At 30.3% G+C, this 13,431-nt stretch overlaps 1 protein-coding gene across 4 annotated transcripts in view; it reads left to right on the top strand.

The window, feature by feature from the left end:
- LOC107074619 (paired box protein Pax-6) overlaps positions 1 to 13,431 on the top strand; it is an 88,691-nt gene that overhangs the window by 1,481 nt on the left and 73,779 nt on the right. For all 4 annotated transcript variants that reach the window (XR_016177528.1, XM_089175286.1, XM_089175285.1 and 1 more), the window contains exon 2: positions 7,227 to 7,351. Coding sequence is in view for 3 of the 4 variants with exons in the window: in XM_089175286.1 (XP_089031412.1) it covers positions 7,339 to 7,351 (13 nt within the window). In the remaining variant the exon portion in view is untranslated. The remainder of the gene's footprint in view (positions 1 to 7,226; positions 7,352 to 13,431) is intronic.

A 13,431-nucleotide genomic window follows, 5' to 3' on the forward strand; every position in this document is an offset into this window, starting at 1 on the left:
GTCAAGAGAGAGGATAAGAGAGAGAGAAAGAGAGAAAGAGGGAAAGAGATGCAGAGAGAGAGAGAGAGAGAGAGAAAGAGAGAGGGTTCCTTTCGTGGCTTTCGAGATGAAAAAGCTTCTCGTCGATCGGTACTCGATACGAAAATGAAAGCGGCAGCTTTTGAAAATCGTTTTAGGGTGCAATTCGATCCTATTTCTGTTTCTATGGGTTATTTCATTCTTATTCAACAATATTGACATATATATGTATGCACGTATGTATGTATGTATATATGTATGTATGTATTATTGACGTCAAAGTTTTTTCTTTTTTATTTAAAATAACGAACGAAATTTTGGTTTAAATATGGTGACTATCAAATTTTCCTTGTGAAAATTTCAACATAACCCTTTCGTCATATTTTATTATTACCTTTAATAACGTTAGTAATTTCAAAACAAGAATGCAAAGTTTTTATGCGAGATACCACGAGGAATGTTGTTTCTTTTTTTCAGGAAAAGAGAGGAGAGAGTGAGAGAGAGCATGAGTATGAAACTTGGCATGACTTTAGTATCGTTCGTAGACAATTAAGTTGCATATGGTGTCGCTTCTTGCAGTTGGTTCCACTCGCTTAAGCAGTGTAAACGGTCGATCGATTGCTCGTCTCGACTCTAAGTAAGACAATTTGACGTTGCTCTAGTATATATACTTTTAAATATATACCTATTTATATACACCTCTTAACGATAACGGACACGCTTTTTTATATATATATATATATTTAATCTCCTTTAAACAAGTATAAAGACATTAAAATACTTTCATCCATTTGTATGGTACAAGTTAAAAAAAGAAACATCGAAGCAAGCTCAATCAATCGATTGCAATTAATTTGGAAAAACAAATGTAAAAGACAATTTTTTCTTATTCCTATCTTTTTTTTTTTTTTTTTATTTATTTTTCTTATAAAAAGTATATACAAATCGTTCAAATGAAATTATTAATTCGTTCACATTGAAAACGTAATATGATTTGGATATTAATATCGATGAGTAAACGAAATACTTCGAAAACTCTTCCTTCATTCTTTTCCCCATTCATTTTTCGTGTTATTATCAATCAATGAACGGATATTATAGACGTGCGTTAACCTGCTAACATAATGGGTGTATAGAAGTCAATGCGTATGCGGCAGTGCAAGCAATTAATACCCACGAATTTGAGCATACACGTACGCATATATGTTGAGAGATATATATCTTTAGAGATACATACATACATATATATATATATATATGCATACGTACATACATACATTATGGGGGATGAATTTTGACGTGCGCGGCGTCAGAAACGGTGACATTCGGGACATTCACATACGTATGTGTATGAGTGTGTATGTTTAACAGGAATATAGTACTGTAATAGTAGTGATGATGGTGATAGTGATTGTGTTGGTACTGCCGGTGCCAGTGCCATTAACAGTGTTTCCCCGGAAATGTAAAGCATAATGGTGCCGGCAGCTCTTGGATATGGAACCTATTACCATCCGGTTGTATAATACCAAGCCGACGTTGTTTCGCGCGTATCGCGTTGTCACCGTTATGTTTCGGGACACGTTTTGTCGTATGAATTAGGATAGGGATGAAATCAAGAAGTGGGGGCGTAGGATGAATTAGGAAAGAATTGATCCAAGAAACGTTTTTATTCTAATGAACGAATCTTAAGAACAAAAATTAATATAATATACACGTATATATGTTTCATTCAACATTTATAGGAAAATATTGTTACGAGAGTATTTAATTATATTAATAATGCAATATATTGTAGTATAATTAGAAAACATATAGAATTATTAAAAAAAGAAGAAAATAAACGTTGTACAATAAGATATTAATAATAACTTAAGTTTAAAATATTTTTGATTCCTATTCGATATCATAATTTTTTTGTTAAGAAATTACGATTACGAAATAATTATAATATCATTTTATTCTCAATATATTTTAATTTATCTATCATCGTATTTTTCTTATCTTATTACATATATTTAATATAGTGTTATTATAATTATAATAGTTATTATAATTATATAATAATAGAGTAGGAGTATTTTTAATATAGTGTCATTATAATTAAGTAAATTAGATATTTATCGTAAAGAAATATTATTTATTAGATAGGATATAGGGAGAAGGTTTAAATCTTGCCTAGGGTAGATATGGTTTATGGCGTTAATCGCGATCCGATTCGAATTGGTTGCTATTCGTTGAGAGATAGAGTTGAGTTCGAGTTTACTAAATCGACAGCTTGGCGTCTTGTAAACACAAGCCGGTGAGATCCTGTTTGCGCTCAGTCGGGCATAATCCAAGGTAATCCTCTTGCACAATATGCGAGCGCTATGTACTCTCTCTCTCTCTCTCTCTCTCACTCTCTTTCTCTTTACCTCTCCGTTATATTCTACAGCTTCCAGCCTATCTTTTTACCCTCCTATTATCTTCTATATCAAAGATACTCTATCTTTTTCTCATTCACTCACTCTCTCTCTCTCTCTCTCTCTCTCTCTCTCTCTAATTCTTTCTCTCTTTTTCTCTTTTTACAGAACGAAGTGAATTCTATTTTAGGGAAAGAAAAAGATTAAAAGTGAAAACGCATGTGCATATATCCCCCCCCCCGCCGCACCACCACCACCACCACCACTTAACGTACGCCAAGTATTAACGGTGATAAATAAAAATAGCAATGCGAGGAGATTTGTTTGCAAAAAAAAAAAAATTAGAGAAAAAAAACGTGAGGAGGGATGTGGAACATAAAAAGAATATTTCGAACAATTTACAGTGAACGATGGAACATGCTTTCTCGCTTCTTTTCTTATAATTCTTCAGATCCGATTATGTACCGTCGGTGACAGAAAACAGCTGGTAGTTACATTTTTTCCATTTCTATGTTATGCTCTCTCTCTCTCTCTCTCTCTTTCTTCTTTCAATATCTTTTTTCCTGTTGATATTTTTATTTTTATTATTCCTTTCGGTAACTTCGTGCTTTTCTTTAAAACGTTACGTCACGACTATTACTACTCATAATTTTTTTTTACCCACCCCCACTCCCCTATTTTTTCCCCGTATTCAAGGTACATCGTACATCTCGTTGAGACTACGGTAAATAATCCGTAACCCTTTGATAATTATCTTCATTTCTCTTTTCTTTTAGAATTTCCCAGTACGGGCGTTAAATCGTCAATCCGCGTAACAGAGCGCTCACTTTGCGTCATGATTTGTGTCTGAAAAGGTTCTTTCATTCTACGAATGAGCGCCAATGTGTTGTTTCACTTCGCGACGTTCATCCTTTGCTTCTTGTATCGTATCAGTATCCATATTTGTATCGTTTCATATATCGTTTCATTTCGTTTCACGAATCTGTTTCTTTTCCCCATTGACATCGTTCCCTCTTCATCTCTTTTTTCTCACTTTCTCTCATAATTTTTGTCTTCTTTTTCTTCTCTGTTCTCTTTCGTTCGATACACCAACACGCGAGAGAACTAACAATAACGATTTCAGGATTTATTACGTCCTAATTAGTTCGTTAACTCTTGTCAATGCTTTCACAGGGTATTTTTCTATTTTTTTTTTTTTTTATCATAAAAGTGTAGTCTCCTTCTACTTATGTATACTTTTATTCCCTTCTTTTGCTACGTTTGAATAATGCTCTTTGTTTTGTCTTATCAAAGATTTATTTATAGATACTTTTCTTTTACAATTGCATTGATGATTTCATTTGTATAATTCCTAATACCGTAATAGATTTGAACACTTATTAAAATCAATCTAATAATGGATTTATTTTATTTTCTATCACGTATAATTGTATGTAGTAATTCAAAAGATTTCACATGGAAGTTTTTTTCCTATTTTTTCTCTTTTTTTTTTTTTTTTACTGATTTATCTACAAGTATTTATTTTTAACGTTAACGTTGGTTTCATTCGATCAACTTATTGACTCATTAAAATTCATAAGAAATGAGTTTCAATGTAATACATTGAATCATTTCATTTTGATTTTATCATGGATTTATATATACAGAAATACTTTTTTATTTTCCATTAACATTTGGTTACCTTCGCATTGAAATGATAACAAATTGAACGTTAACTCATAACTAAATTCAACATGTATCGATTAATTCATTCTAATGCATAATCCAATTAATATTAACCCGTAAAAAGATATTTTGTGAATAACATTTGTAACGATATAACAGATAAAACAACAGATATTACTATAAAATAAGAATTATGAAAAAAAAAAATAAAAATAAAACAAATAAGTTATTAAATATTGAATATTTAACGTTTAATGTAAGATCAGGTGTTCAATTTTCGACGCAGAAATTTGATAACATATGTCCCCCAAACTCGTACAATCTATACAAAAAATTATGTATACATAAGTAACATATATGTATATATTAACATACACATTTTATTTTTATTCCGATTTGACGTATACTTACTTACTCGTTTGTCCTTCTCCTCTTCCAAAATATCTTCCCCTATCCTCTTCTCTATCATCCTACCCTATCTACTACCATATACAGAAAAAAAGATACAACATTTCTTGTGTAGATAAGGTCGTGTAAAAAAATAGACGAATATTTTATTTTATCTTGATAGCTCTTTCATATACGTTCGTTTTTTTTTTTTCTATACTCTCTTGAGAGATATCTCTCATATGCATCACGATGATAACCAAGGGAACCCCTTCGGAACACTAATTATCGCACTTAGCCTCACTTCTACTCCCTCCGATCCTTCACCAATGTATTTTCTCTTTCCTCCTGTATCTTCTCTCTCTTTTAATTCTCCTACCATTCTATTTTATTTGTTGTTTTTTTTTTATTCTCTCATATCTCTTAGTTTGTTATTTTCTCGCGCTTTCTCGGTGCAAACGCGATGAAGAATTTGAAGGGGTGTTACTTTAGCGAGAGTAGTTAACCATCTTCAACGAGTACGAAGCGAGGTAATTACGATACTTCATATCGCCAATGTTACGTTCATCCCCCTTTTTTCTTTTTCTTTTTCTTTTATTTCTCTCTTTTAACAGAATCCCTACATGGTTGTATTATTTCATGGGAGGAATCACGTTTTAAGAGGGTAAACGTCGACTCTTTTTGTTTTTTCAAAACGAACGATCATCTTTATGTAAATACGTGTAGTGTATACGTGTATAGGGGGTGAGGGAGTGAGAAGAAGGGATGGAAAGAGGGAGGAAGAGTGCAAAAATACAAATTTTATTTCTATATGGGCCAAATTTTGTCTTGAATGATTTTCTTCTTCTTGTTCTTCTTCTTCTTTGCATTAAGAAAGTTAATGATGGAAGGTACGAGGAATGAGTAATTGATCGAAAAAAAAAAATAATAAAAAATATGTGAAAAAAAAAAGAATAAATTAGGTAAAAAATATTTGATTAGAGTATATTATAATTTTTTTGTAGCGTGTGCCACGTTTGAGCAGAGAGTGCTCGAATGACGATATGTCAATGAAACGTCAAGCGTTCTAATTTACACAGGTGGGGTTATGCGAATGAAAGAATTACATAAGAGATATACTTCTGTTGAAGAAAAAAAACTACATTATATATACATATGCATATGTATATATAATGTAGATAAAAATGAAAAGAAACAAGAAGAAGAAGAAGTAGTAGTAGAAGAAAAAATAACACTTGTCGGTGGAAAGATTTTTCGAGAAAGATTTAAGAAATGTGTTTCTCATAAAATGAATTTAATCTGTGTCAAATGTTTGATTTTTAATTGAAAATAAAATAAAAGAAAAAATTCTGCATCTCTTTTTTGATTTATTTTAAAAATTAAATTTAATAAAGTTAATTTAATTATTAATAAATATAAATAAATTATTAATTAAATAAATTATTATTATAATATAATATTATAATATAATAATTATTATTAATAATTAATATTTTATTTATTAATAATAAAAAAAATTTTAATAATTTAAAATTAATTTAATCATTTATTATCGTTGACAAATTGTTTTTATTATCAAAGTCGGTAAAAAAAAAAAAATATGAATTTTTGTTGAACTTTATTTATCCGATTTACAGATAATCGGAAAATATTTAAAAAAGAAACATAGATTTATTTTAAAACGAAAACGCGTTTTACATCGTTAGTCAACATTTTTCGTAAGATTACGAAAGGAAAAGAGTTTTTATAAACAATAGCGTCCCTGATCTTTTTCAAGTACATTAAAATAGTTAAATTATATTCTATACGTACGAGTATGTTTACTTTTTTTCTGTATACATGTAAACAGTCGAGACAGTTACAGTTCGGTCGTCCTACCGTACACATGTCAGCTTGTGCACCGCATACTTGGTATGAATATTATTTGTTAGTAATATTTCAATGATTTTCAATGAATTATTTATAATTATTAATTATTAATTGTTCGTACAATAAATTGAATTCTCTTTCTCTTAATTCACTTTTTGTCAATATATGATCAAATTAAAAGTATAATATATTTTTTTCTAAACAACCGATTTATTTTCTACGTTTAATTTAACATTTCAGCTAACTGTTTAATTAATTATACGTATGATTTTTTTTGCATGGATTATTATTCGAACTCTTACCATCGTTGAGATCACTATTCAGAATACGTGAATATGATTTGATACACTGCATATGTTTTACTAAAATAATTACCAGATGTATTAATAATAATATATCGTTGTAAAACTTTCAAATTCAAGAAACAATCAATCTTACTAAATCAGCTTGCAAATAGATATAAATATAATTTGTCAGTAAGATTATTTTGTAAGATTTTAATATAAATATTATATAAGCAAATTGAATAATATGAATAAAAAGAATTTATTTCAGTGAACAATAGGATGTTAATTACATTTATGATCAATCTTACCAAATCAGTTTGTAATTGGGTGTACATAAGTTGTCAGTAGGGATTTCTTTTTTGTAGGTTTAATATAAATCTATTGAATAATATGAATAAATAAAAATTTGTTACAGTGACTAATAGGGTGTTATTAGATAAGATTTATGATCAATTTTGCCAAATCAGTTTGTAAATGAGTCATAGTTGAGATGATCCACCAGTTGATGAGTTAATTCATCAACATAAGTTGTCAGTAAGCATCTTTCTAGGTTTTAAAATAAATCTATTGTATAATACGAATAAATAAAAATTTGTTACAGTGACCAATAGGGTGTTAAAGGCCCAAAGATTCTGCCAACGCAGCAGCTCGGCGCTGCGGTCGCTCCATGGCCGGGCGCCACCGGCCTCCTCGCCTCCGTCACCGCTGACGATATGGCACACAAGGGTAAGTTTTTTTCTTTTTTTTCATTTTAAATATCAACGTATTAATCTCTTAGGCACTGCTGAATAATACGCGGAGTTCTTTCTCTGTAACGCAGAATTCAACGAGAATTACATGTAAACGATAAATCTACGTTGCGTGACGACCAATGCTTGTTCTGTACGCGAGTACATTTTAACGAAGTTTTTCATAATTAAATTATAATTTTTGTTTAAAGAACTTTTTACTTATACACTTTACTTTAATAATTATCAATAAAATTAAGTATAATATATTTTAAAAGATCTTATCCGTGAAAGCTATTACAATAGCACGTTGTACTGGAAAATGGCATCCGTGAAAACCACTATAGTGGTATGTAGTTCCTAAGAGATTAATAACAAATATTTTCTAATCACAACACTGATCTTACATAAGAATCGAAACTCGATAAAATATAATAATCGACAAACAATTATCGATGACAACGTAGAATTGAAAGTTGCAATTATTTGGTATATCGAAAAGTATACTTTTAGGGGGGAAGGGATAACAAAGTTTATCGAAACTTAAAAAAAAACAAAAATTACAACAATCGTGTTATCAATTAAAAATATATATATATATAATACTTCCTCTGTTAATTATTTTCATTTTTAAAAATACTAATTACAGTCCTCGCAATATCCAACACTTTAAATATTATTATAATTAAACAATATTTTCCTTATTTGTTTTGGGTTAACTTCAATAAAACAACTTTTTAGGGGGGGGGGGGTAACGTATATATTTACGAAATTTGATAAAATATTTGGTAATTTCTAACGTGTTGAATTTTTTTTTTTTAATATATTTTTCATATCTATTCGATACAAAAGGGTTATATCACATGCAGAGTTCTTAAGATTGAATGAATAGGAGGAGAAGGAGAAGAAGGAGGAGGAGGAATAAGAGGAAAAGGAAGAGTAGGAGTAGGAAGGTTAGGGGAGGGGGGTACTTGGAATCTTAGTGGAGTCGAATCGGAACGTCCAAGAATCAAGAGGGAGACGTTCGGTTGATGGCTAAGGCGTTTAACCCCATTAGTCCTGAATGGAACTTCTCTTCTCTCCTGTCTCTCCTCTTCTTTCATCTTCTCTCTCTTTCTCTTTCTATCATTCTCCTTCACCCCCGCTGAAGCTCTCTTAACGCAGGGTCCAAAGAGGATGAGCAGACGACGTCTCAGGGCTTTCTAAAGCCGGCAGCTCCTGTGCTTCAAACTGGTTGCTGCTGCTCACTTCACGTATTGATTTCCATTCTCTCGTACCTTCCAACACTCGCCCTTTTTCTCACTATACTTCTCTCTTTCTCTCTCTTTCTTTCTGTCTCTTTCTTATTTTTATTTCCTTTCGGTATCACTAATTTCCTGTTTCTTCGATATTAATCCATAAATACGTAAGAATAATGTTAACATACGATATCGTTTAGTAATCCTTCGATTATTTATTACAAAATTATTCCTGTGTTCATATTTAAGTTTAAATTAATGAATAAGTACCTATATAATCGGAGAATTTAGAATATTTTGAAAAAATTTTGATCACTTATGTAAACAGAAATTTTAATTATACCATCCCTTTTGGTGTGAAAGATATTTTTTATTAAATAATATTATATATAATAATATTAATTAATAATATTAATTATAGTAATATATGATTATGTATATATTATTTATATATAATGTATATTATTATATATAATAATATATATTCATATTATTATATTATTATAATTATTATATAATATTAATTATTTATTATTAAATAAAATACTTTTTATTTAATATAACGAATAATATAATAAGCATTAATTATTTTAATTTTATACGTATAATAAAAAGTGTTAATAGGTTTTCTTTTTTTACTAACGTAGTTCTTATCTAAAAAATAAAAATAAAAATAAAAATTCTATTTCCAAATTTTAAAGAAAGTGTTAGTTTTGTAAAAACGAAGAAAAAATTGTCTTATTTCATTTGATAAAGTGATTATCATCAATATCCATCATCAGAAGTGTTGGTAATACGAACTTAATAAATTCGTGAAGAGGATCGTAGTAAGAAGGAACTTAGAAGAATCCACAAGTGAGAGTAAACGACCTAGATCCGTGGTGGAACGCGGAGAACGATCGAAAATCCACGAGTTATCTGACCGAGTGCAGCTCAGTGGGGTGTGTAGCGTTAAGTTGGCGTTAGCTCATCGAATCGCCTCGATAGACCGACCTCGGCCGAACGAGATGAGGGTTTTGATCGATCGTACGTACAAATCGCGTTTCCCTTTTCTATATATCTTTCCTTTTCCCTCTTTCTCTCTCTCTCTCTCTCTCACACACACACATACATTCATTCTCATACTTCCTATCTTTCTTTTTATTTTGCTTTATTATTCCATCTATATATCAATATGTTTTTTCATTTGTAGGATATAAAAAATACCCCTTTACTTATTTCCTTATTTTAAATATAGTACGTTAACTTCGATTAAAGGGATGAATTTTCTAATATCAAATATTCATATATATATTTATTATATTAATTATATATATATTATATATTTATATTATAATTATTATATTATATATTATATTATATATTGTAAATGATTGAGTCAATTTAATTTGTTGCGTTAATAGGAATTTATATTGGAGTGTATAAAAATGATAAATAATATTGACAAAATTATAATTTCAAAATTATATAATATGTGGGTTAAAAATGAAATTGATAAATAAATAATATATTATGCTACATCAAATATAACTATCGGTACCGCGTAAATTAACCGCATATGTATGTGTTCTTTTTTATATTTTAAAATCATCAAACAAACATGTATTTAAAAATTCAAATAAAATTATAAATAAACCAATCTCTAATTTCAAACGTAAAAGGTGTTATATATAAAACATAGAAACTACAAATTAAAAATATGATCAATCGTTTGAAGTAAAATTTAGATCATGGAATTGTTTCTTCGATAGTTTGGTATATTTATCTCAGTCTCGATCACGTGACTTCATTCTTTATTCCAACGTGGGGTGTGGATGAAAAAAAAAAGAAAAAGAAAAAGAAAGAAAAAAAAGAAAAGTGTCTCCCGGAAGTTTGGCAAATCGTTCGACCTCCGTTTTACCACGAAGAGAGAGTCGGGCTGTCAGCACGACGTCTACGTCGACGAATCAAGCCACCCCCCTGTGGAGTCGCTTTTACTCGTAAAGGGATGAGATGCTTACCGGCTTGCCTAGAGGAAAGGGAAGAAAACCAAAAGAATAAGAAAAGAAAAAGGGTGGCAAAAGAGATAGAGAAATATATAGAACAGGATGAGGAGGAGGGGGTTAGGAAGCGAGTGGGAATTCAAGAATACGAAGAACGAAATAAGAATAAGAAAGGTTTGCCTGTTCTTCTTCTTCTTCTTTCTCTTTCTATTTCTATTTTTCTCTTTTGCACCAAGCGTGATATAGATATATATAGATATATAGATATATAGAAAGATAGAAAGATAGATAGATAGTAGAGAAGGGGTGAAGGGTATAGTGGTGTGTGCTGGTACTGCTGGGTTCCTGGAGCATTGATCGTTTCTGAATTCAGAGTAGATGGCAACCCCCAAGCGTTTCTTCAATCCTCCTCCCCCTGTGCGCCCTCGTTCTACTCCTCGTTCTACTCCTCGTTCTCCTCCTCCTCCTCCTCCTCTTCATCTTCTTTCTCTTTCTACCTTAAGTCACCCTTCCTCAAGTCTGTCCTGAATATACGTACTCGTCTTCTTCGTACGTTCTACGTAGCGAAAGAAAAGAAAAGAGAAGAGAAGGAAAGAGGAAGAGGAGGAGGAGGGAAAATGGAGGGAAAAAGGAGGGTGTCGTAAGAGAATGCGAAAAGGGAGAGATACGACGACGAACTACGACGACGACGTTGGGGTTGGTTGAAGGTGGTGGGGAGCATGGGAGTTGGGGGTGGTGGTAGCTCTTTAAAACGACGACGAGAAGGCGTTTTCGTTCGTCTGGTGCAAAACAGACAGAAACCCTTCTTCTTTTTGATCCCACCACCATCCCCTTACTTACTTACTTACTTTGACTAGAACCCGCAGCACATCCCCCGACAGCTCGGCGACTCTTATTCAATTAATTCGTAACCAACAAAAATGCTACCATCTTATATTTTCTTTTTTTTTTACATACCCTCAACATTTGTGTTCCTCTCTCCTCGAAGTTGCGTTGAAGAAAATGGGGAATGAGGGATGAGATAACTCGTAAGAAATTTTTACTTTGAAACCTCAACTCTGAGGGGTAAATCCCTTTTTTCTTCTTCTTCTTCTTCTTCTTCTTCTTTCTTTGTATTTTTTCTTCTACTTTTTTTTTCTTTTTATTTCCTTCTTATTTCATATTTCTTCTTCGTTTCTTTCAACAGCTGTTAGATGATACCGGTGTGTTGCTTCTATAGGATACGTTTGTGCAGTTCGCGGATGCTTTTGTTGTTTGTTTCCAAGTGTTCTTACCCTTACTACTCTCTTCTTAACCCTCTGTTTCATCGTTTTCACCCCTTCTATCTCGTTTTCTCTCGTTTTATCTCGTTTTATCTCTATCTTCCTCTCTCTCCTTCGTTCTTTCCGCTTGGCATTGAAGCTACCAAGCGGAAACGCTCGTTTCGTTTGGCACCTCGGGGGATCTCGATGACGAGGAGGAGAAGAACCTTCGCAGAGAAATTGTAATTAGCTCCTCGACGTTCCTACCGTAGCCTGATATTTTTCTCTCTCTTTCCCTCTTTCTCTCTCTCTCTCTCATTCTCTTTATTTCTTTCTCTTTCTATTTTTCTCACTCTTATTCTCGAGATACCTCGAGACCTTTAATTGTCAGCCCTTTTTCCCCACCCCCAACTTTGTTCTTCATCGGTAAAACGAAATCGATTGTTATATCATTATTATTATTATTATTATTATTATTATTATTATTATTATTATTATTATTATTATTATTATTATTATTATTATTATTATTATTATTATTATTATTATTATTAAATTTATTATTATTATAAAAAATTTTATTGAAACATTCGCGACCGCTGATGTGAATTCACGTCTTTCCAAGTTCTATTCCTGGTTGCCGTTGAGGTGATTCACGTCTCATTTTACATTTTAAAAATTTAATAAAAATAAATTTATATATTATATTTGTTCATATATATAAATTAAAAAATTTATATTATTTTATAATTATTATTATTTTTTATTATTTTTTATTATTATTTTATTACTACTTTATTAGTATTTTATATATATATATATATTTAATTATAAATAATTTTAAATTTATATTTAATTACTTAAAAATAATAATTAAATATTATATTTAATTACTTAAAAATAATAATTAAATATTATATTTAAATATAATATTCAAATAATTATATTTTATTATTTAAATGTAAATTTAAATAATTTAAACATATATTTATGTATTTATATAAATTTTATATATTTATGTATAGAATATATGTAAAAATTATTGTTTTTTTCAAAATTTCATCATTTTTGTCGGTACTTAGTATAAGAAACGGAAAAAATATGCCGGCCGCGAATGTATTATATAACATTTTATTTATAGTTTAATTCATAAAATGATTTCAATATAAACTGTAGTAACATAATAATCGTTCTTTCGTTTATGTCGATCTTTTTATTCGTTTTTGTTTTGTTTTGTTTGTAATTAAATTAAATCAATATAATAATTTAATGGGGTAATTACATGGAAATAAATGTTGGTGAGAAACTCAACAATCGATGATTTTTATTTATACCATTTATACGTTTCATTTATAAAGATAAAAATATTCGATCGATTGTAAAAAGATAAAAAAAAAGTAGTAGGGATTGTATACGTCGTTATAAATACTTTTCCTCGAGTAACTTTGTCCTCTTCGTAAATTTTCCAATCATCGTTTTTTTCTTTTTTTCTATTTCATCCCCCGATAGAGTAAAAATAAAAGAAGAAGAATAAAAAGTATAAAAAGAAACTACTACTACTAATAAAAAGAGAAAAAGTTCGATAGCTGTCGTGCAAAGTTCAAAGCGAAGAAGAAG

The sequence above is a fragment of the Polistes dominula genome, unplaced genomic scaffold, assembly GCF_049000335.1.
Source record: "Polistes dominula isolate Pdom_NZ unplaced genomic scaffold, Pdom_raw_medaka contig_82, whole genome shotgun sequence".
NCBI classification, from domain to species: Eukaryota; Metazoa; Arthropoda; class Insecta; order Hymenoptera; family Vespidae; genus Polistes; species Polistes dominula.